General features: G+C 38.9%; 1 protein-coding gene across 4 annotated transcripts in view; it reads right to left on the bottom strand.

Annotated features, from left to right (window-relative positions):
* The window catches only part of PPP1R12A (protein phosphatase 1 regulatory subunit 12A), a 129,236-nt gene extending 120,627 nt beyond the window's left edge, over nucleotides 1-8,609 (bottom strand). For 2 of the 4 annotated variants that reach the window (XM_016199419.2, XM_087814521.1), the window contains exon 1: nucleotides 8,199-8,608. In XM_016199419.2, the coding sequence (XP_016054905.1) occupies nucleotides 8,199-8,435 (237 nt within the window). In that variant the 5' untranslated portion in view covers nucleotides 8,436-8,608. Of the gene's footprint in view, nucleotides 1-8,198 lie in introns of all 4 variants that reach the window. The other 2 variants (XM_087814522.1, XM_016199421.2) reach the window with 2 other exon arrangements.
* Between the last annotated feature and the right edge of the window lie 8,339 nt (nucleotides 8,610-16,948).

The raw sequence follows: 16,948 nt of genomic DNA, 5'->3' as shown, positions 1-16,948 counted from the left end.
ACCCACACAAACTATCATCATTTTGTTTTCTATGCATTCAGCTCTTCACAAGATTAGTCTATTTGTGTTCAATTTTTTTCAGTCAACAAACATTTACTGTGCACTTGCTAAAAAATGCAGTTACCAAAGGAATTTAAAGAAAAATTAACCAAAGCCCCTACTTAAAGGAATTCACTATTTTGTCAGGTGATAAGATATACTAAGGATAGCAGATAGTGTATATGTGTCACTCTTAGGGTTTAAATAGGAAGTTAGAGAATCATCGTGTACCCCAGTGGTCAAGCAAGTCCACAGTTTGTTCTTTGAGCTGTGCCTTAATATAAATAAGCCGGGAAATACATTCCAGAGGAAGATTACATGTGCAAAGGCTTATGGAAGTGTAAGTATGAAACCAGTGGTACCTAAAGGCAGTTTTCACCAATCTCCTGAATCTCTTCAGGCAAATTATTCATTGTTCCTTACTGGGTCGATGAGGAGCCAAGAGCTTGCACCCTGATGCAATCTAGCCTGCCACACCACTTGCACTCTATCACATCCTACCTAAAAGGAGGACATAGGAAATAGACATGAAATCTGTTCACCCCCAATCACACTCTCTACTTGCATAAAAGAGCACCAAGAACAGCTGTGGTCAATACAGCAATACTGTAGATTGATATGAGACCCCACTGTCCTTCATTTGAACATACTCATACCCTATATCCTTTTGTTATTCTTTTTCTCTACGAAATGATGATAGAAGGTGATCAAGTTGTTTGTTTTTAATGCCCAAACATGGCAAAATGAAAATTAGACTATCTTCTTTTAATCATCAAAAAATTTAAAACCATGTCCATGAAACGTAAAATTCTGGGAATCAATGATTTGATGGGCAACAAGCAAATCCCATTTCAAATGGTGCTCTCATAAGGAAAAAAAATTTCTATTGCCTTTTCCAAGTTAAGATCTGAAATATAATTTGGCTCAAGTGTGCAAAATAATTTAAGGAATGGAATATTCTTATGACTTGGATATTCCTACTAAAGAAGGCTTCCAATTAAAATCAAACATAATTATTGTTGTTTTACTAATTCAGGAGTTAATTCAAGTAACTTTGTTAGCATTTCTTGTAATATCTCAAGTCTTAAATATAAATATCAATAATCACTGCACAGAAAGTAAATTGCAGGAGGTTAAGCTAAATGGTAGTGACAAACTGAAAGTAAACGCAGGGGATTAAGCTAAGTAATAGTGATGAACTCATATCAGTGATATGAGTCTACCTAAAATTTACCTCTTTTCATTAAAAGAGTTAAGAATGTGTGTTTTATAAAGTATTTACTGTAAATGAATATATAAAAACACCTAAAGCAACAATATAAATTGTTATTACGATAAAGGAAAATGAAGATGTTTAAAGATTAAACTCTGTCCTAAAACAAAAGTTTTTGTTGCTTTTGTAACTTCCTTTGAAACTTCCCAAAGCACTTGATCAAATACTCTGCACATAATGACCAGTTAGACACAATACTGGCAGTCCTTAAAATTTAGGACAGATTCTGACAATACTACTGCATTTCAATTACTATAGAATTTTTTTTAAAGTGTTGGCTAGCTAACACAAAAGTAGATGAAGAAAAAATTATATATACGCGTGTGTTTCATTTGATCCTCTGCTAATTGAGGGGACCCTCCAAATACTAATAATGAATCATAATGACTGGAAGATTTAAGAATATGTGCTTTCTTCTTCAGACTTAAAAGAAAACATCTAACACAGTGTTAAGTTTGGGCTTCTGGAACCAGATAGAACCTGAGTTAGAACCCCACTCTTCCGTTTATTATCTTAGTAACCCTGATCAAGAGAAAAAGGACATTCTGAGAATTAAATGAGATATTGGTTGCAAATGTACCTACCATAATGTTTCGCATATAGCAAATCCTCAGCAAATGCTCACCAGCCAATTCCATTCCTCAATAAAACACTGTGATAAGTCATGGCTACTACATATTTAAAACCCCAACTTCGAATAAACACAAAATGACTGTTGGCAGTTTTCAACCTTTCAAAGATGTATACCAAAATTCCAATACTCCATCTTTTCAACATGACTGAACTTCACAAACTTTCAAAAGAAAAGTGGGGTAAAAATGGCATTTTTTTGCAGGCAGAGATGAAATGAAAATAGAAACTTTGGGAAGTATCAAGAAGTAACATGCTACAGCAGTAACAAAAACAACTGTTTTATATGCCTTCCCCTAAACAGTCATGTATTAAAAATCATCTTGCTAGATTTTTTAAAAAAGTACAGGTACTTTTCTTACGTGAACAGTACTTTGTAAAATATGGTAACAAATGGTTGATGAAAAAGAAATTTCTCTACTCCATCTAGTGCTTCTACCTGGCTATACTAGAAAATGCTAAGTCACAGCTTGCAATCACACTGTAGCTGAAGCACATGAAAGATGGTCCTGGTTGTGACACTTCAAAGTCAGACCACAAAACTGCTGCCAGGAAGCACAAAGGCAGTAACTGCAGAGAAGGCATTATAACAGCAACAGTGTGGGTACTGATGCCCTACCAGCATAACCCATATATGGCTAGGGTTGTCCATTTATTTGCAGGAAGTGAGGGGCCAGTATGGGGTTAGAAGTTTTGTTTGTTTAGGTGGGGTTTTTAAAAAATGGATTTAGGATGATTTCAATAAAAATTTTAAGAGCCATCAGCTTAAAGTGTTATAGCTTTCTAACAAGAATATTATGCAGAAAAATAACTTAAACTGCACATTCTTTTAATCACATATTTTAACATTATTTGAGTGATCCAATAGAGTCTTCCAAGATCTTAACATGCCCCCTCCAAAAAGGGTAAACAATTATAAGCTCTATATTCAGTTTTAAATAGGTGGCTCATATATACCAATTACATGATTGCCTCACAAGAGACTCAGTATCAGATGCTTCCAGTCTCTTTTCCTTCTGGTTGGAAAACATTTTAAGTAGCACTATTAGAATACTTTTAAAAAGAGAGTTACATTTCAGATTACAATCCAGTGAAAACTGATTGGCTGAGAAGATTAAGGCTTAAGAAAAGACTGCACAAAAGTATTCCTTTTACTGACAAGATGGGAGTCACATATTTTTACAAAGAAGCTTCAAATGGCTCCCTTAGAAGTTGATAAAATTTATATTTAAGGGCAAACGGATTTAATACTAAACATATCTGCAAATCTGTATTGAAAAGTATAAATTCAGCATTTTAAAATTATAATCACATAGAACATGGATCTAATTCTACTTTGTATTCCTCTATAGGACCTAGTTCAGACCCTTATAGAGAAGGTAGCAAATTAATGACTCAACTGACTATTCATCTATTACTTAAACAAGATTTAAACAGGTTTAGGATGTTTTAATAGGAAGAAGGTTAATATTAAGAATTTTTTAAATCTCAAGATAAAAAAATATTGTACAGAAGACCCACAACAAAATTTTTCATTTCTTTATAAACATACAAGTTCTATTATGTACAAGAACAATACTCTAAGCATCTGGATGTAAAGGTTTTAAAAATTTAGCTCATAAATAAACTTCGTATCTATGAAGGCAAAAGATACAATTCGATAAGTCTTTAGTGAGCACCTACTATGTTCCAGGCTCTGGAAATACAAACTGTGGAGCCTGGGTCCTTGGAGTCATCTAGGAAAGACAACTTACAAACACTATTCACTAAGAAGGGTTTTAATAGCAACAGAAAGGCAAAATGTAAGTAAGGTACAGTGAGCACCCCAGAGGAGTGTCTCTCCAGTGCCATAATATTATTCAAATTCAAAAGATAGAAAGATACCTTCTGGCTGGCAACAGAGTTGAACTCTGAAAATTTACTAGGATTTTGACTGGCAAAGGAGGAGGATACTCTAGTGGCAGAAAAAGTATGACCATAGTTATGGAAATTAAAAAAAATAAAAGTTATAACACAATGCAGATATATCAGGTATAAACTAAATAATGAAACACTTTAAATCTGAATTTAAGGAGTGACACAAAGTGGTATCATTAAAATTTTGAATTGAATGCTGGATTGGACCAGGGAAGAAGATATGGGGAAAGCAATTAGCTATTACTATACTCTAGGGATAAAAATAATAAAGGAATGAACTAGATTGATAGTGAGAGTGGCAAGGAAAAGAACTGATGCAAGGCAAGTGTGAAGGAGACTGACTGGATATATGCAGACAAGGGGATGAGTAAACAATAGTTAAAATGCTTAAGCCCTGACCTAGAGACTAACGACATCACTGACAGAAACAGGGATCAATGAAAAGAGTAGATTTGGTGAAGAAAGACAAGTTTCATTTCAGGTTGAAGTAATAAAAGTATATTATAAAACTGAAGTACAATTATAAAAATCCATGTTTGAGTAAGATCCTTTGAAGAAATCACTAAAGTAAATGTAATTACAGTATAGTAGTTGCTATTCCATGGCAAAAAGGATGGGCTATATTACAACTTAAAGATATATTTTTAAATATAAAATCACAATATATTGAATAATAAATCAATACAACATCTGTAGAAAAATGAAAGTGAGGGACTGGAGCTCTGCAGAAATGTGAGAAATGGAAATTGACTTAGAAGTCACTGGCACAAGAGGAAGCAGGTACGATTTTAAGGTACAAAACAAAAGGCTAAACTAAAAACTACTGGAAGAAATTTCAGTCCTGCCTTTTATGCACACCAATATTAGTAAGAGTCAGCAATAAAACATTCTATAGAAAACTCTATTCCTCTCCTGAAATCTTTATAAAGTAAACTGCAATACAGATCACATAAGTCTAAAACTCTACCAGGTAGCTATAAAATCAGAGCTGATTATCACCCACTGTATAAATGAAAATATACTCTAAGACCTCAGTTCTAGAAAATCAGATATTTGTATCATAATTTCCATACCATTTTCTAGCAATGGGGGAGTGGGCTATTCTAGAGACCAAGATAGGAAATTCGACAAGAAACACTGCTTTCTTTTTTCTTATATGCATGACATATTTCTTCCTTTTTTCTTTTTAAAATTGATTTTAAAGAAGGGAGGGAGAGAGAGGGAGAAACATCAATGTGAGAAAGATACACGGATGGGTTGTCTCCCATACACCCGTAATCAAACCCGCAACCTAGGTATGTGCCCAGGCAGGGTATGGAACCCACGACATTCCAGTGCAGGGGACGCCGCTCCAACCAACTGAGCCACACGGGCCAGGGCTGCAAGACATATTTCTATACAAAAAGGAGAGCCGAAAGCTGATTATCTTCTGTAACTCCTAATAACAGCACATTTAACCAATTAATAAAGAAACTTTTAGCCAGGCCAAGCGTGGCTCAGCGGTTGAGCATCCACCTAGGATCCAGGAGATCCCCGCCGGATTCCCAGACAGGGCACATGCTCGGGTTGCAGGCTCCATGCCCCAGGGGCAGGGGACGTGCAGGCGGCAGCCGATCAATGACTCTCTCATCATTGATTTTCTATCTCTCTCCCCCTCTCCTTGAAATCAATAAAGAAATATTTTTTTAAAAAGAGAAACTTTTAAATATAAGTTGCTTATATTAAAAAAAAAGGAAGGAAAATATTAGATATTTGTGTGTTGTGATGTCCCTAAAACTTTTCTCCTGACAGTGAAATTTAGGACACTTGATCAGAAGCAAAAAAAGTAAATGAATATTCCAAAACATTAACTAATAATTAATCTACTAAAAACATTTTAAGTGTTCTATGATCTTTTGAGAAGCTAAATAAAATAACTATTCAAGGACTATTAACAAATCAGTGGGTCAACTTTAGGTTTTATAATTTAAGTATTTAAAAAAGCAGCATTCAAAAGATTCCTTAAAAGCTTAACATTTTCTTGTAATTCTTTTATTTAAATGAGTTTTATTTATCACCCTTCACTATCTGTTGTCCTGAATTTGCCTCAGGCAAACTCCTTGTGCTCACAATCACAATAGAGGAAAACAAGACTTAATAAAGGAGAAATGAGAACGGAGAAAAAGGTAAAAAAAAATTTTAATCCTTGATATTTTAAAGAATTTAGCTTCACTGATTTAGGAATGTGCAGAAAGATTACAAAAAAAATGTTATGCAAATGATTATGCATAAACTTGGAAACTTCTGCTTAAGCACTTGTCCGCTAAAACAAAATATCCAATGAAGACTACACCTGTATAATGCCAAACTAACCACTGAATTCAGTTATTCAGGAAGACACTGGTAAATCTGATTGATAATTCTTGCAACAAGTCTAAGTTGAGAATACATTAAAAAAATCTTTAAGAAGCCTGTTACATATTTTTTTCTCTGCCTACCTAAGCCAATAATATTAAGTATTAGAAAATTTCCTCTACAAATTGGATTCCTCCACAACAATAACAACTTTACATTTCTATTTGACAATTTTAATAAAATATATTGATGTGAACCATTATCTAATTGTATCCTAACCTCAGGCATACAATAACTGTCTTTCGGAAACAATTCCATAATAAAATGTGTAAACCACATTGAAATAAATTTAAAGATTCACTTTATATAATTACATTATCATTTTTAATGCCAAACTTATCTTCATTTTCAACACCATGTTTTTAGAATTTAGAGTTATGCTATGCCTTAAAATAAACTTCAGCCAAATAAAAAGCTTCATATACATTACAGACTCTGAATTAATTAAATAGAAAAGGGTCTAAAGACCATGGCATAGACCATGGGGTGCCACATTCTGAATTCCAGATTTGTCCTGCAACTTGTCAGTCACTTCAGTTCATCCAGTCAACTTTGTAAACAAAGGCTATAAGCCAAGTTTGATATGAGAATTCAATTAAAGCTTAAAGCGATGGTCATTCATTAAACAGGAAGAGTAAAAGGAAAAATGCCACCACCACACACGTCTCTTTGAAAAATGCAGCAAGGTAATACGCATAAAATACAAAGTCTTAATTTTCAACCTCCCAAACAAGTTTTTGCTACAATATTTTTCAAAATAAAGCCACAATCTTCCAAATATAACCAAGGCAACTTTGAGCTACTGTACAAGTCTTTTCAATGTAAGGGGAAGCTTTGCTGTCAAGTCCTTTTCTAGTAACTCCCAAGTTGCCCACTAAGAAATTGGAAAGAGTCTATGTCTTCTCACCTATTACCATCACTAAAAATTGCTTTTTATGCAGAACTCTACGTGGTTGTGTTGCTCTTGGCCTGTTAAAGGCAAAGGAACATTATCTCTGGATTGCCAATAGTTTCTCCTTATTTGGCTAACATTGAGAGATCCCAATCAGACTACTATAAAACTTTAACATGCACAAAGCATCCATTTTGAGAAAAGTTTGTGAACAGCTTCCCACCCCCACAAGAAAAATCAGAGCCCGGTAACTGGCTTTGAAAAGAGTGCCCGTGTTTATTCTTCTCTTTCTAACTCCAGTGCACACCCCAGGACCTGCGGCTCAAGGATCTCTGACACTGCGGCAAACTCTCCATTCAATACGTTCGGGTCCGGCGGGGTAGGCAAGCCCCTGCAAACGCTTCCTTACCCCGTCGCCTCCCTTTCAGCCGGTGCAGATCAGCTAATTACACCCCGTTTTTTTTTTTTTCCCTCCCCAGTGACCAAGAGTAATAAAGGAGAAAACAGGAAATCGTCCGCTCAGGGCTCTAGGCTTAGGGCTCTTGATTACTATCATCATCATCATCATCATCATCATCATCATTTGTAATCAAGTCCTACAAAGTACAACAAATCCAATGCCCCTATAAGCCAAAGACGGCCAACTGCCCAAGGGTCCCTAATGCCCCTTGTTGGTCTTTTTTCTTCAGCATCTTCTGCCCTCCGAGTTTATCACTGGCATCGGGCCTCAGGCACAGCCACACTACACCCACCCCTCCCGGTCTCGTCCCCAAATCCCAGACACACGTCCACAAAAGGCCCTGGGGCCCCAAGCCAACCACAGTCCCTTTTCCCCTCGGCCCCGGAAATCGGCCGGTTCCCAACTCCACCGCCAACCGGTCTGAAGGGGGCCTCCCACCCAGCGCCCTCCCTCCACCAGCTCTCTCCCTGCCTCCCTCCTTCCATCGCGGGAAGCCGCCCCGAGCTTCAGGAGGCCCAGCGCCGAGCGCAGGCCCCGGCGGGAGCGCGACGAGGACCCGCAGGGTGAGAGAACAGGCGGCGGGGCGCACAGACCTGGTGCAGGGCAGTGAGTCCGTCCACATTGGCGTAATTGATGTCGGCGCCGCGATGCAGCAGCTTGAGGACCTCGTCCGTGTCGCCGCTGGAACAAGCAGCCAGGAAGACGGCGCCATCGTCGAACTTCACCTTGGTCTTCTGGCGCTTCACCACGGGAGGCTCGAGGTCCGTCTCTGAGCCGATCCAGCGCTTCAGCTGCTCGTTCCGCTTCTGCTTCGCGTCCGCCATCTTCATCCCCTCTCCTGCCGCCGGGTCTTCTTATCGCGAGGGGGGAAGGGGGAGGCGGAGAGGGAAGAGAGGGGAGGCAGGGGGGGTGTGACTGTTTCTATGAGTGCGGGCCAGAGGAGCGCTGGGAGCCGGGAGGAGACGCTCGAGACTTCCAGTATCCCACAGAGCACTGGGGCGGCGCGCCCGGCCGAGCGGACCTCCCTTTCTACCACAGAAGCCCTCCCGCCCCCGGCCGGCCACCCGTCACCGGCGGCCAATTTAGCGTAACTTCGCGAGATCCGGGCAGGGAGGCGCCCTTCGGTCAGGGCGCATGCGCCCTGGGCCCGCGCCCGCCCCAGGAAGAGCGCTCCCGCGAGCCGCGGCGGGGGCGGCCAGGCCACCGGAGGGAAGCGGGTGTGGTCCAGGCCGCCGGGGCTGCGGGGGCTGGGACCAACCTGGAAGGGCGGAGACAGGGAAGGAAGGTTGTCCTGCCGGGCTGAGGGCTCCTGAGGTTCCGGAGGCCGACAGGCGGGCGGTGCGGCGGCTCTGACACCGCAGTCCTGCTTCCAAGGCTGTCACGGCTCCGCCGAGTCGTTTGAGGAGGGCGGTTTTTCCTATTGGCTGCGTAATTTGAATGGAATGGTGGATAGGTTGTGAGTTAAGCGCTTGTGATTTCCCTTTCTGGGGAACTCGGATGAACTTGGGCATGTCAGTATTGATAAGGACTTTTTAAAAGTGAGGCCCGTGTAGCCCAGGGCTTTGGGGGTAGGCAGATCTCAGCGGAGGTGACCGCCTGGTGACAGGGTTGACCTGCGGTAATTGCGGCGGCTTCCTGCCAGCCTCCCCTATAGAAACGTGTTTCCTCTTACGCTTGTTTTTTTGTCACTTTGTTTTGTTTTTTCTCTTCCGCGTAATTTGGGCCCTCTTTCTTCCTTTTCCTTCAGTGCTCTAGGCCTGTCCGGTACTACCCGAGAGCGTAGCTCAGCCCCGTTACTAGTCCTGACCTTTTAAGGGATTTCTGTTCCTGCTCCATCGCTTTCTAAGGATGGGTAAAGACCCAACTGCTTCTAGAGTTCAAAAGGAATGTTAGTATTACACGATTAATTCAGCCGGTATTTATTGAATACTCACTGTGAACCAGACATTGTTCTAGGCACTATTGATACAATAGTATCAATAAACTACCTTTTGAGGTCACATGTTAAAAAAAAAAAAAGACGTAATTTATCATCATGCAGTCAGCTTTTTAACTTTGTCTTTATGATACACCACACAGGCTTTGTAACAAGTACTAATGTCTTTAATATTTTTTTAAAAATTTTCTATTACAGTTGACGTTCAACATTATGTCAGTTCGAGGTGTACAACACAGTGGTTAGACATTTGTATCAGAAGTGATCCCCTTCCATAAGTCTAGTACCCACCTGGCACCATACATAGTTATTACAATATTATTAACTGTATTCCCTACGCTGAACTTTATATCTGCAGGACTATTTTATAACTGGCAATTTGTACTTCTTAATCCCTTCACCTTAACCCCCATCCCCCCCCCTTCAACCCCAAATACTAATGTCTTTTGAGCTATTTGCAATCTCCACTCATTGATACTGTTCTAAACCACTATTTTCATCCACTGTTTTTCAGAGTACTTAGAGGCAATAAGAAATACTTTTCCACTTTACCATTGACTGGAACTTTAGGGATCATCTAGCCTGAGTCCCCAAAGAACTAACTGACTTAATTTTTCACTCAGCAGGATCAGGGTTTGTTCAACAAGTTTTATGCACCAAGACTGGGTCAAGCTACTAGATACTGCAGATACAGCAGTGAACGAGTAAACTTTCCTTATTCTCCAGTAGACTACATACATGGCAGCCTATCTTGTTGAGAAACAAAATAATTGAGTGAAATATGACTAGGAAATCACCTACCTGTAAGACTGAATTTTCTGAACTGCAATTAGTAGGAGTAATAGAACCCGTTACGATAACAATATTTCCCCTGAAAATATTGTAGAAATAGAAAATGTGTGTAACATGCATAAAATGCACCAATGGTAATATCAGACCTTTGAATGTGATAGTTAAGTGATGAATTCTGTTAGCACTAAAATACAAAATTCCTATTCACTTAAAAAACTCCAGACTACATCTCTTAGAATAAAAGATAGGAATTTGATGATTGCCCTGTCAGCTACTTTTTCTACCTAGAAAAACTGACAGCTTACCCATACTCTTTCCCAAGAATGTTACGTTCTGTTTGGTAGCTCTTAAAAGTGCTCTGGATTATAGATTGATATCTCAGCTTTTCATTTGAGCAAGTTTGGTGGGAAGTATGCTATTTCTATTTAAGCACTTCAGGATATAAAATTAATAAATAAAGCAAAATAATTGTTCGTTAATAAAACATAAATAGTTAAGTATCAGTTCCCAGAGGCTACCAGTGAAAAACAAAATAAAACCCAACTGGGCTATTAATGTATGCAAATTTCACTGAGTTTAGCTTTCCTTCCCCAGCTCTACTTCCTAATTCTATGTTCATCTCATTGGAAGTACTCTTTTTTTTCTCCCCCCTTTGGAAGTACTCTTAAAGTGCACCTGCTTGGGTTTTTAAAAAATATTATTGAACTAATGGTACTGAAGACCTATGGTTTTTTCCAGAACAGGTAAAACTTACTTACAAAACAACACAAAGCCAGTCATTCACATTACCTTAATAGCTGAGTGAATTTAAAAATTTAAGCAGAAGAAGAAATTGAGAAATGCAAATATTTTAATTTCCTAATGGCCTTTAAGTAGATTGGGGTGTGAGGATACTTTTTAACACCTTTAAAGCAACCTAAGCCTTAAAATAGAAGTGCAAATTAAACTATATTAATTTGCTAATTGTTTTGCTTTGTTGCAGCAAATCATTAATCATGTTGGAGTATTTAGTTATTGCACACAAGAGGTTGTCAGAAGACAATCCACACATATCTTTTTCAAGGCTTAATTACATTACAGATATCCACTACTAATCATCAATTTACTTGTTAATTATGATCAATTTGAAGAATTTTTGTAATTTATTGGGGTGACATTGGTTCACAAAACTGTGCAGGTTTCAAGTGTACAACTCAGAACATCATCTGCACACTGCATTGTGCACCCATCATCCCAAGCAAAATCTCCACCCCCTTTTTCCCCTGCTTTGCCCACCTCCATCTACCCGTCACCCCCTTTCCCCTCTGGCTATCACCACACTGTTGTCTGTATCTATGAATATCTGTATATTCTCTATCTATGTTGTCTATATATATATAAAATACACACACACACACAAAGCTTGAATTTTTTTTCTGTGCTTTCTCTGCTATACATCACCTAAAGAGTCCAGCATAATATGATGCTACACTTATAGTCAAGTTCATTATTAGCAAAACAACCAGAGAAAGTAATATAAAAGCTTGTGTATGTATGGCCTTAGTACCAACTTAAACAATGTGGAATTTTATTTATTCATTTATTACTGAACCTAAGCTTGAAAATGTATTATTTGATTATACTGCAATATGTGAACACAGACAAGAAAATGAAAATTTAAAACCCAAGCAAAAAAAATAAAGTAATAAAATAAAAATTTTCAGAATTAGTCTCTTGTTTCTTAAAAGATAAGTTAGTTGCCATTTGGTAAAAAATATCTTTACATGTAAAAAGAAGTAAGTTTCTGTTATGAAGAAAATACTTATGACTCTGAGTCTAAGTTGTTTCTTTGCTTGTTGAATTGACAGCTCACTGCTTTGCTGACCATTACATTCTTTATAAAATAATGAAGGTATAATTTATACAGTGTAATATACTCAAAGTTTCTATAAACCAACTTTTCTGTTCAGTGAATCTTTTTCCCATTTACTTTTATTATACAACTGGAAATGTGTTTTAGTACAAAAATGTACATAATATATTGATAAGTACTTTCAAGTCATATATTTAAGTTTTCCTCATCCCTAGTCCAAACCTGAGATTCTAATTTACATCATACACTTGAGAATGGAACAGTTAACAAGGCAGTTTGGTGTAATTACCTGTACTCTACACATGGGCTAGGTTCTCTTCTATTGTATAATCATTTCTTTCCAATGTTGTTTTTAGGAACCTGAAGAAAAATTATTTGCTAGCATTTTTTTTTTTAATTGATTTTTTTTTTTTTTTTTTTTTTTAGAGAGAGAGCTAGAGAGAAACATCTATTTGTTCCACTTATTTATACATTCATTGGTTGATTCTTATGTGTGCCCTGGCCCGAGATCAAACCTACAACCTTGGTGTATCAGGACAACACTCTTAACCAACTGAGCTACCAGGCCAGGGCCATAATTTGCTAGCATTTTAAGAGTCCCACCCACTTTTTGACTGGAACCAACACTAAACCAGCCTAAATTGCTTCAGACTCCACTTTTAGACCAGTCCTGATTTTTGGGTCATAGCATCTAACCCCTTGCTTTACCTCTGGGTTACAAAGTCACCCTCACTCCCCAGACCCATTAGTTCCTTCCACTACTCTGAAAGTGAGCTTGCTTTTAACTATTCCGGGTGTGTTCTCTACCCAGCTTCATCCCAAGAACCTAACCCTAGCACATTTACTGGTGGCTGATATGCCCATGAAGCTCCACTGGTCCCCACAAATAGGGAATTAGATGAGTGTCTGGCAACAATCCAAAGTACAGGCATCGTGCTAAAGAGATGATAACTTGCCTCTAATGCACATGACCTGCAACCTGTATTATTGTCAATGTCAGAACATCACATGACCATTCATAGGAATAGCTTAATTTAGTGTTTCCCAAACTTTGTCACAATTTTTACTTGATCCAGGAAGCACAAATATTATCAAGTACTATTATGAAATATTATTAATTAACCTTTTAAAAAAATTAAATAGATTTATTTTAAATAGATTTACTTTAAAAGGAAACATTATATTCTTTGTAAGCAGAAAACATTTCCAATTGAGTAAATAAAAGTAGACCTTAAAAACAAATGCAAGGAAAACAAAATGTCATTCTAGTTAGGTAGTTTATCAAGGGTCTGAGCCCAAGGCTGGCTCTCAATTTGTTGGAAAAGGAAGACTGGTAAGAGTTCTACATATTAGCCTCAACCTAATATTTTTCTACTTAATATAATCAGGAAGATTAAAGGATATTGAAAGAATAGCTTTTTCAATGAGTGGTTTCACTGGCATTTTAATGTTCCATCCATCTAAAATTATCTCATGTAGGCCAGGGTGAGCAGGAGCCAAAATGATGAGGGGGATTAAGCCACCCATCCCCCTGAACTGGTGGAGTGTCTAGTTTTCCAGTCAGATAATGAAACAGATCAACACTTTAAAAAATATAAAAATAAATAAAATGACCTCATGTACCATCAGTCTACACATCCCACACTGTAAGAAACACTGGCTGACTTTAATTACCATGTATAATAATTATTATAATTAATGCAGTGAAGGTTACAGGAAAGGCCTCTGTGGCACACCCACTTCAAGATAACCAAGGCAGGCTATGGGAAGGCCAATTTATATGAAAGTGTCTATAAGCTCTGGGAGAAAAGATGAAGGAAGTTAACAATTAAGAGTCATCCTCCGTAGTACCAAAATTACAAGAACAACTAAAAGCTGCTCCAACATCTGGAGGGAGAGTTTAAGTGCTTGAGCTCCATTTGGAACACTAGCATCCAGATGAGAGATTCATTCAAATGTCCTTTAACTCAAATCCTAGGAAAAGCTTCTAAATTTCTCCAGAGGCCAGAGTACAAAATCGGACAGAGTGGGATACTAATGAGAATAAACGTGCAGTGATAACAGCATCACTGGTAATGACTATGTTCAGTTTTGGCAGATGGGAATAATATCAGCTTCATGTGGTGGTTTTGTTTAAAAAATGTATCTTTATTGATTTCAGAGAGGAAGGGAGAGGGAGAGAGAGAGATAGAAACATCAGCGATGAGAGTCATTGATTGGCTGACTCCTGCACACACTCCCCTCCCCCCAGTGGGGATCGAGCCCAAAGCCCAGGCATGTGCCCTGACCAGGAATCGGACCTCGAGCTCCTGGATCATAGGTTGGTGCTCAACCACTGAGCCATGCTGGCCGGGCTCATGTGGTTGTTTTAAGATTAAATGAATAATGTATGTGAGAAAGAAAAATAAAAGAGATCTTGTTTGTTTTCTTGTATTTGCCTCTTTTCCTTCCCTCATTTAAGCTGATAGCAACCCTGCTTCCTTGTCTCAGGGGATGTTTGTGGCAGGGAAGAAAGCAGAAGTTGCTTTCAAAACACATTCCCTCCTAGCTTGAAATAGCCACCCCCAAATCTCTACTTCACGAGTTTAGGGCTAGTAATCTGGTTGGAACTAGTGCACCAGGTGGCTAGGAATTTATTGAAGCTGCATTCGTATAGTATTACAAATCAATGCAAATAGGAACATTTTTCTAAGTTTGCTTTTATTCTCATTTAAAAATGTGAATTTGTAATATAATGTAATATTATTTATATTTAAGGTAGAAAAGGGGGAACAAAGCAGAGAAATTCTTCCAGGCCATCCTTTGGTACTGCCTGGGGAAAGAAGGATTTCACTGAGAATAAAAAGTGATGCCTAGGCTAAAAGGATGAGAAAGAACTTGGTAGGTCTCTAGAGCAGTAGGGATTTGCTCCCTGATCCCTGGAACTGTCCTTAGAATGTGACAGGATGTCAGAGTGAATGGCTGAGTGCTGCATCAGGGAGGCTGGAGCCTAGGCCTGGGACTCCCACTAGTGACTCCTACTAGCCAGACATAGCTGTGCCACAAACTTGGCCGGTGCTATGGTCTGAATGCTTGTGTCTCCCCAAGAACTCCTGTGTTGAAACCCTAACCCCCAATGTGGTGGTATTAGCACATAGGGCCTCTGGGAGGTGGTTAGGTCATGTTAGTGCCCTTACAAAAGAGGCCCCAGAGAGCTCCCTGGCTCCTTCCACCACGTGAGGACACAGTAAAAAGACCACCATTTATGAACCAGGAAGCAAGCTCTCACCAGATACCGAATCTGCCAGTGACTTGATCTGAAGACTCACCAGCCTCTAGAACTCTGAGAAATAAATGTTTGCTGTTTATAAATTGCCCAGTTTATGGTATTTTTATTATAGCAGTCTAAAATGGGCTAAAAGAGCCGGAATGTAGCAGTTTGGTAGACATGAGATCCTTCGGTCACTACATATCGATTGGCATCTATTATTTGTCAATCATTATCCTAGGTTCTGGGGATATAGGAATGACTAAAACATAAAGTGCCTACCTTCCACAAACTTACATTCTAGCAGGAAGGGGCAGGAAATGAACACATTTTGAATGATTAAGTTAATATTCAGATATTTAAGTGTAGTGAAAAAATTAGGACTAGAGAGAAAGTAAAAGACCATGTCTAAAGTTACAATCAGTTAAGGGGATGTAGGGGGAGGGAAGAGGAATTGCTTTAGTTAGTTAATCAGTGATGTTCTGAGCTGGGGATATCCAGGTTTAGTGGATTTATACAGTTTGTATCGTTTGGGCACCCCCCTTTAAGAAAAGGGATATAAAATTGCAAATAATTAAATACAGGGCCTTGGAAGGGACTCATTCAAATGAAAAGCCCTGCAGTTGCACAGTAAATCTGTCCTTAGCTGGGACTTGAATGTCAAGGATATACCTGAAGAGGTCATCCAGGTAGAAGAAATGTTCCAGCATTAACTAGTGTGCAAGCATGACTGATGACCCCAGTAGCACTATGTGGTATGATCTCAGAAACTTGTCACATCCTTGGTGGAGGTGAAAGACCTCCAAGAATGACTGATATAGAGCTCCCTACTAGCCAGGTGTGAAGGTTGAAATCAAGTTCTTTATAGAAAATTAAGAAAGGAATCTTTAAGTGAAATTCATTCCTAATACATAGGTAAAGAGCCTTGCATATGTAATTGACATGTAGGTCATTTTCTATTGGTGCTGTAAGAAATTACTACACACATAACACTTATAACAATACCCACTTACTGTCTCACAGTTCTGTAGTAGAAGTCCAGGTGGGCTCAGCTGGGTTCTATGCTCAGGGTATCACAAGTGCAAAGGCAAGGTGTCAGCAGGGCTGGGCTCTTCTGTGCAGGCTCCCTGGAGCTCATTCAAGTTGCAGTTGCAGGACCAAGGTGCCTGTTTCCTTGTTGGTGGTAAACTGTGAGTCCCTCTCAGCACCTAAGGGCTTCTGTTTTGTACACATTGCCTCCTCCACTTTCAAAGCCAGCCAGGTGTCAAATCTTTCTCATGCTTTGCTTTCTCTCTCTGACTTTCCCTTCTACCACCGATATGGGAGAGGTGTCTGCTTTTAAGAGTTGTTGGGATTAGATAATCTCTCTATTTTAAAGTCAATTGACCACATAACAGAGCCTAATAACAGGAGTCATATCATATTTACAGGTTCCAGGGATGTCTCTGAGGGACTGTTTTAGACATCCTGCCTGACACAGGCTCAATAAATAATAGTTCCTTACGTGTTACATTTC

The sequence above is a fragment of the Miniopterus natalensis genome, chromosome 2, assembly GCF_054644295.1.
Source record: "Miniopterus natalensis isolate mMinNat1 chromosome 2, mMinNat1.hap1, whole genome shotgun sequence".
NCBI lineage: Eukaryota > Metazoa > Chordata > Mammalia > Chiroptera > Miniopteridae > Miniopterus > Miniopterus natalensis.
This window is presented reverse-complemented; position numbering and strand designations above follow the sequence as displayed.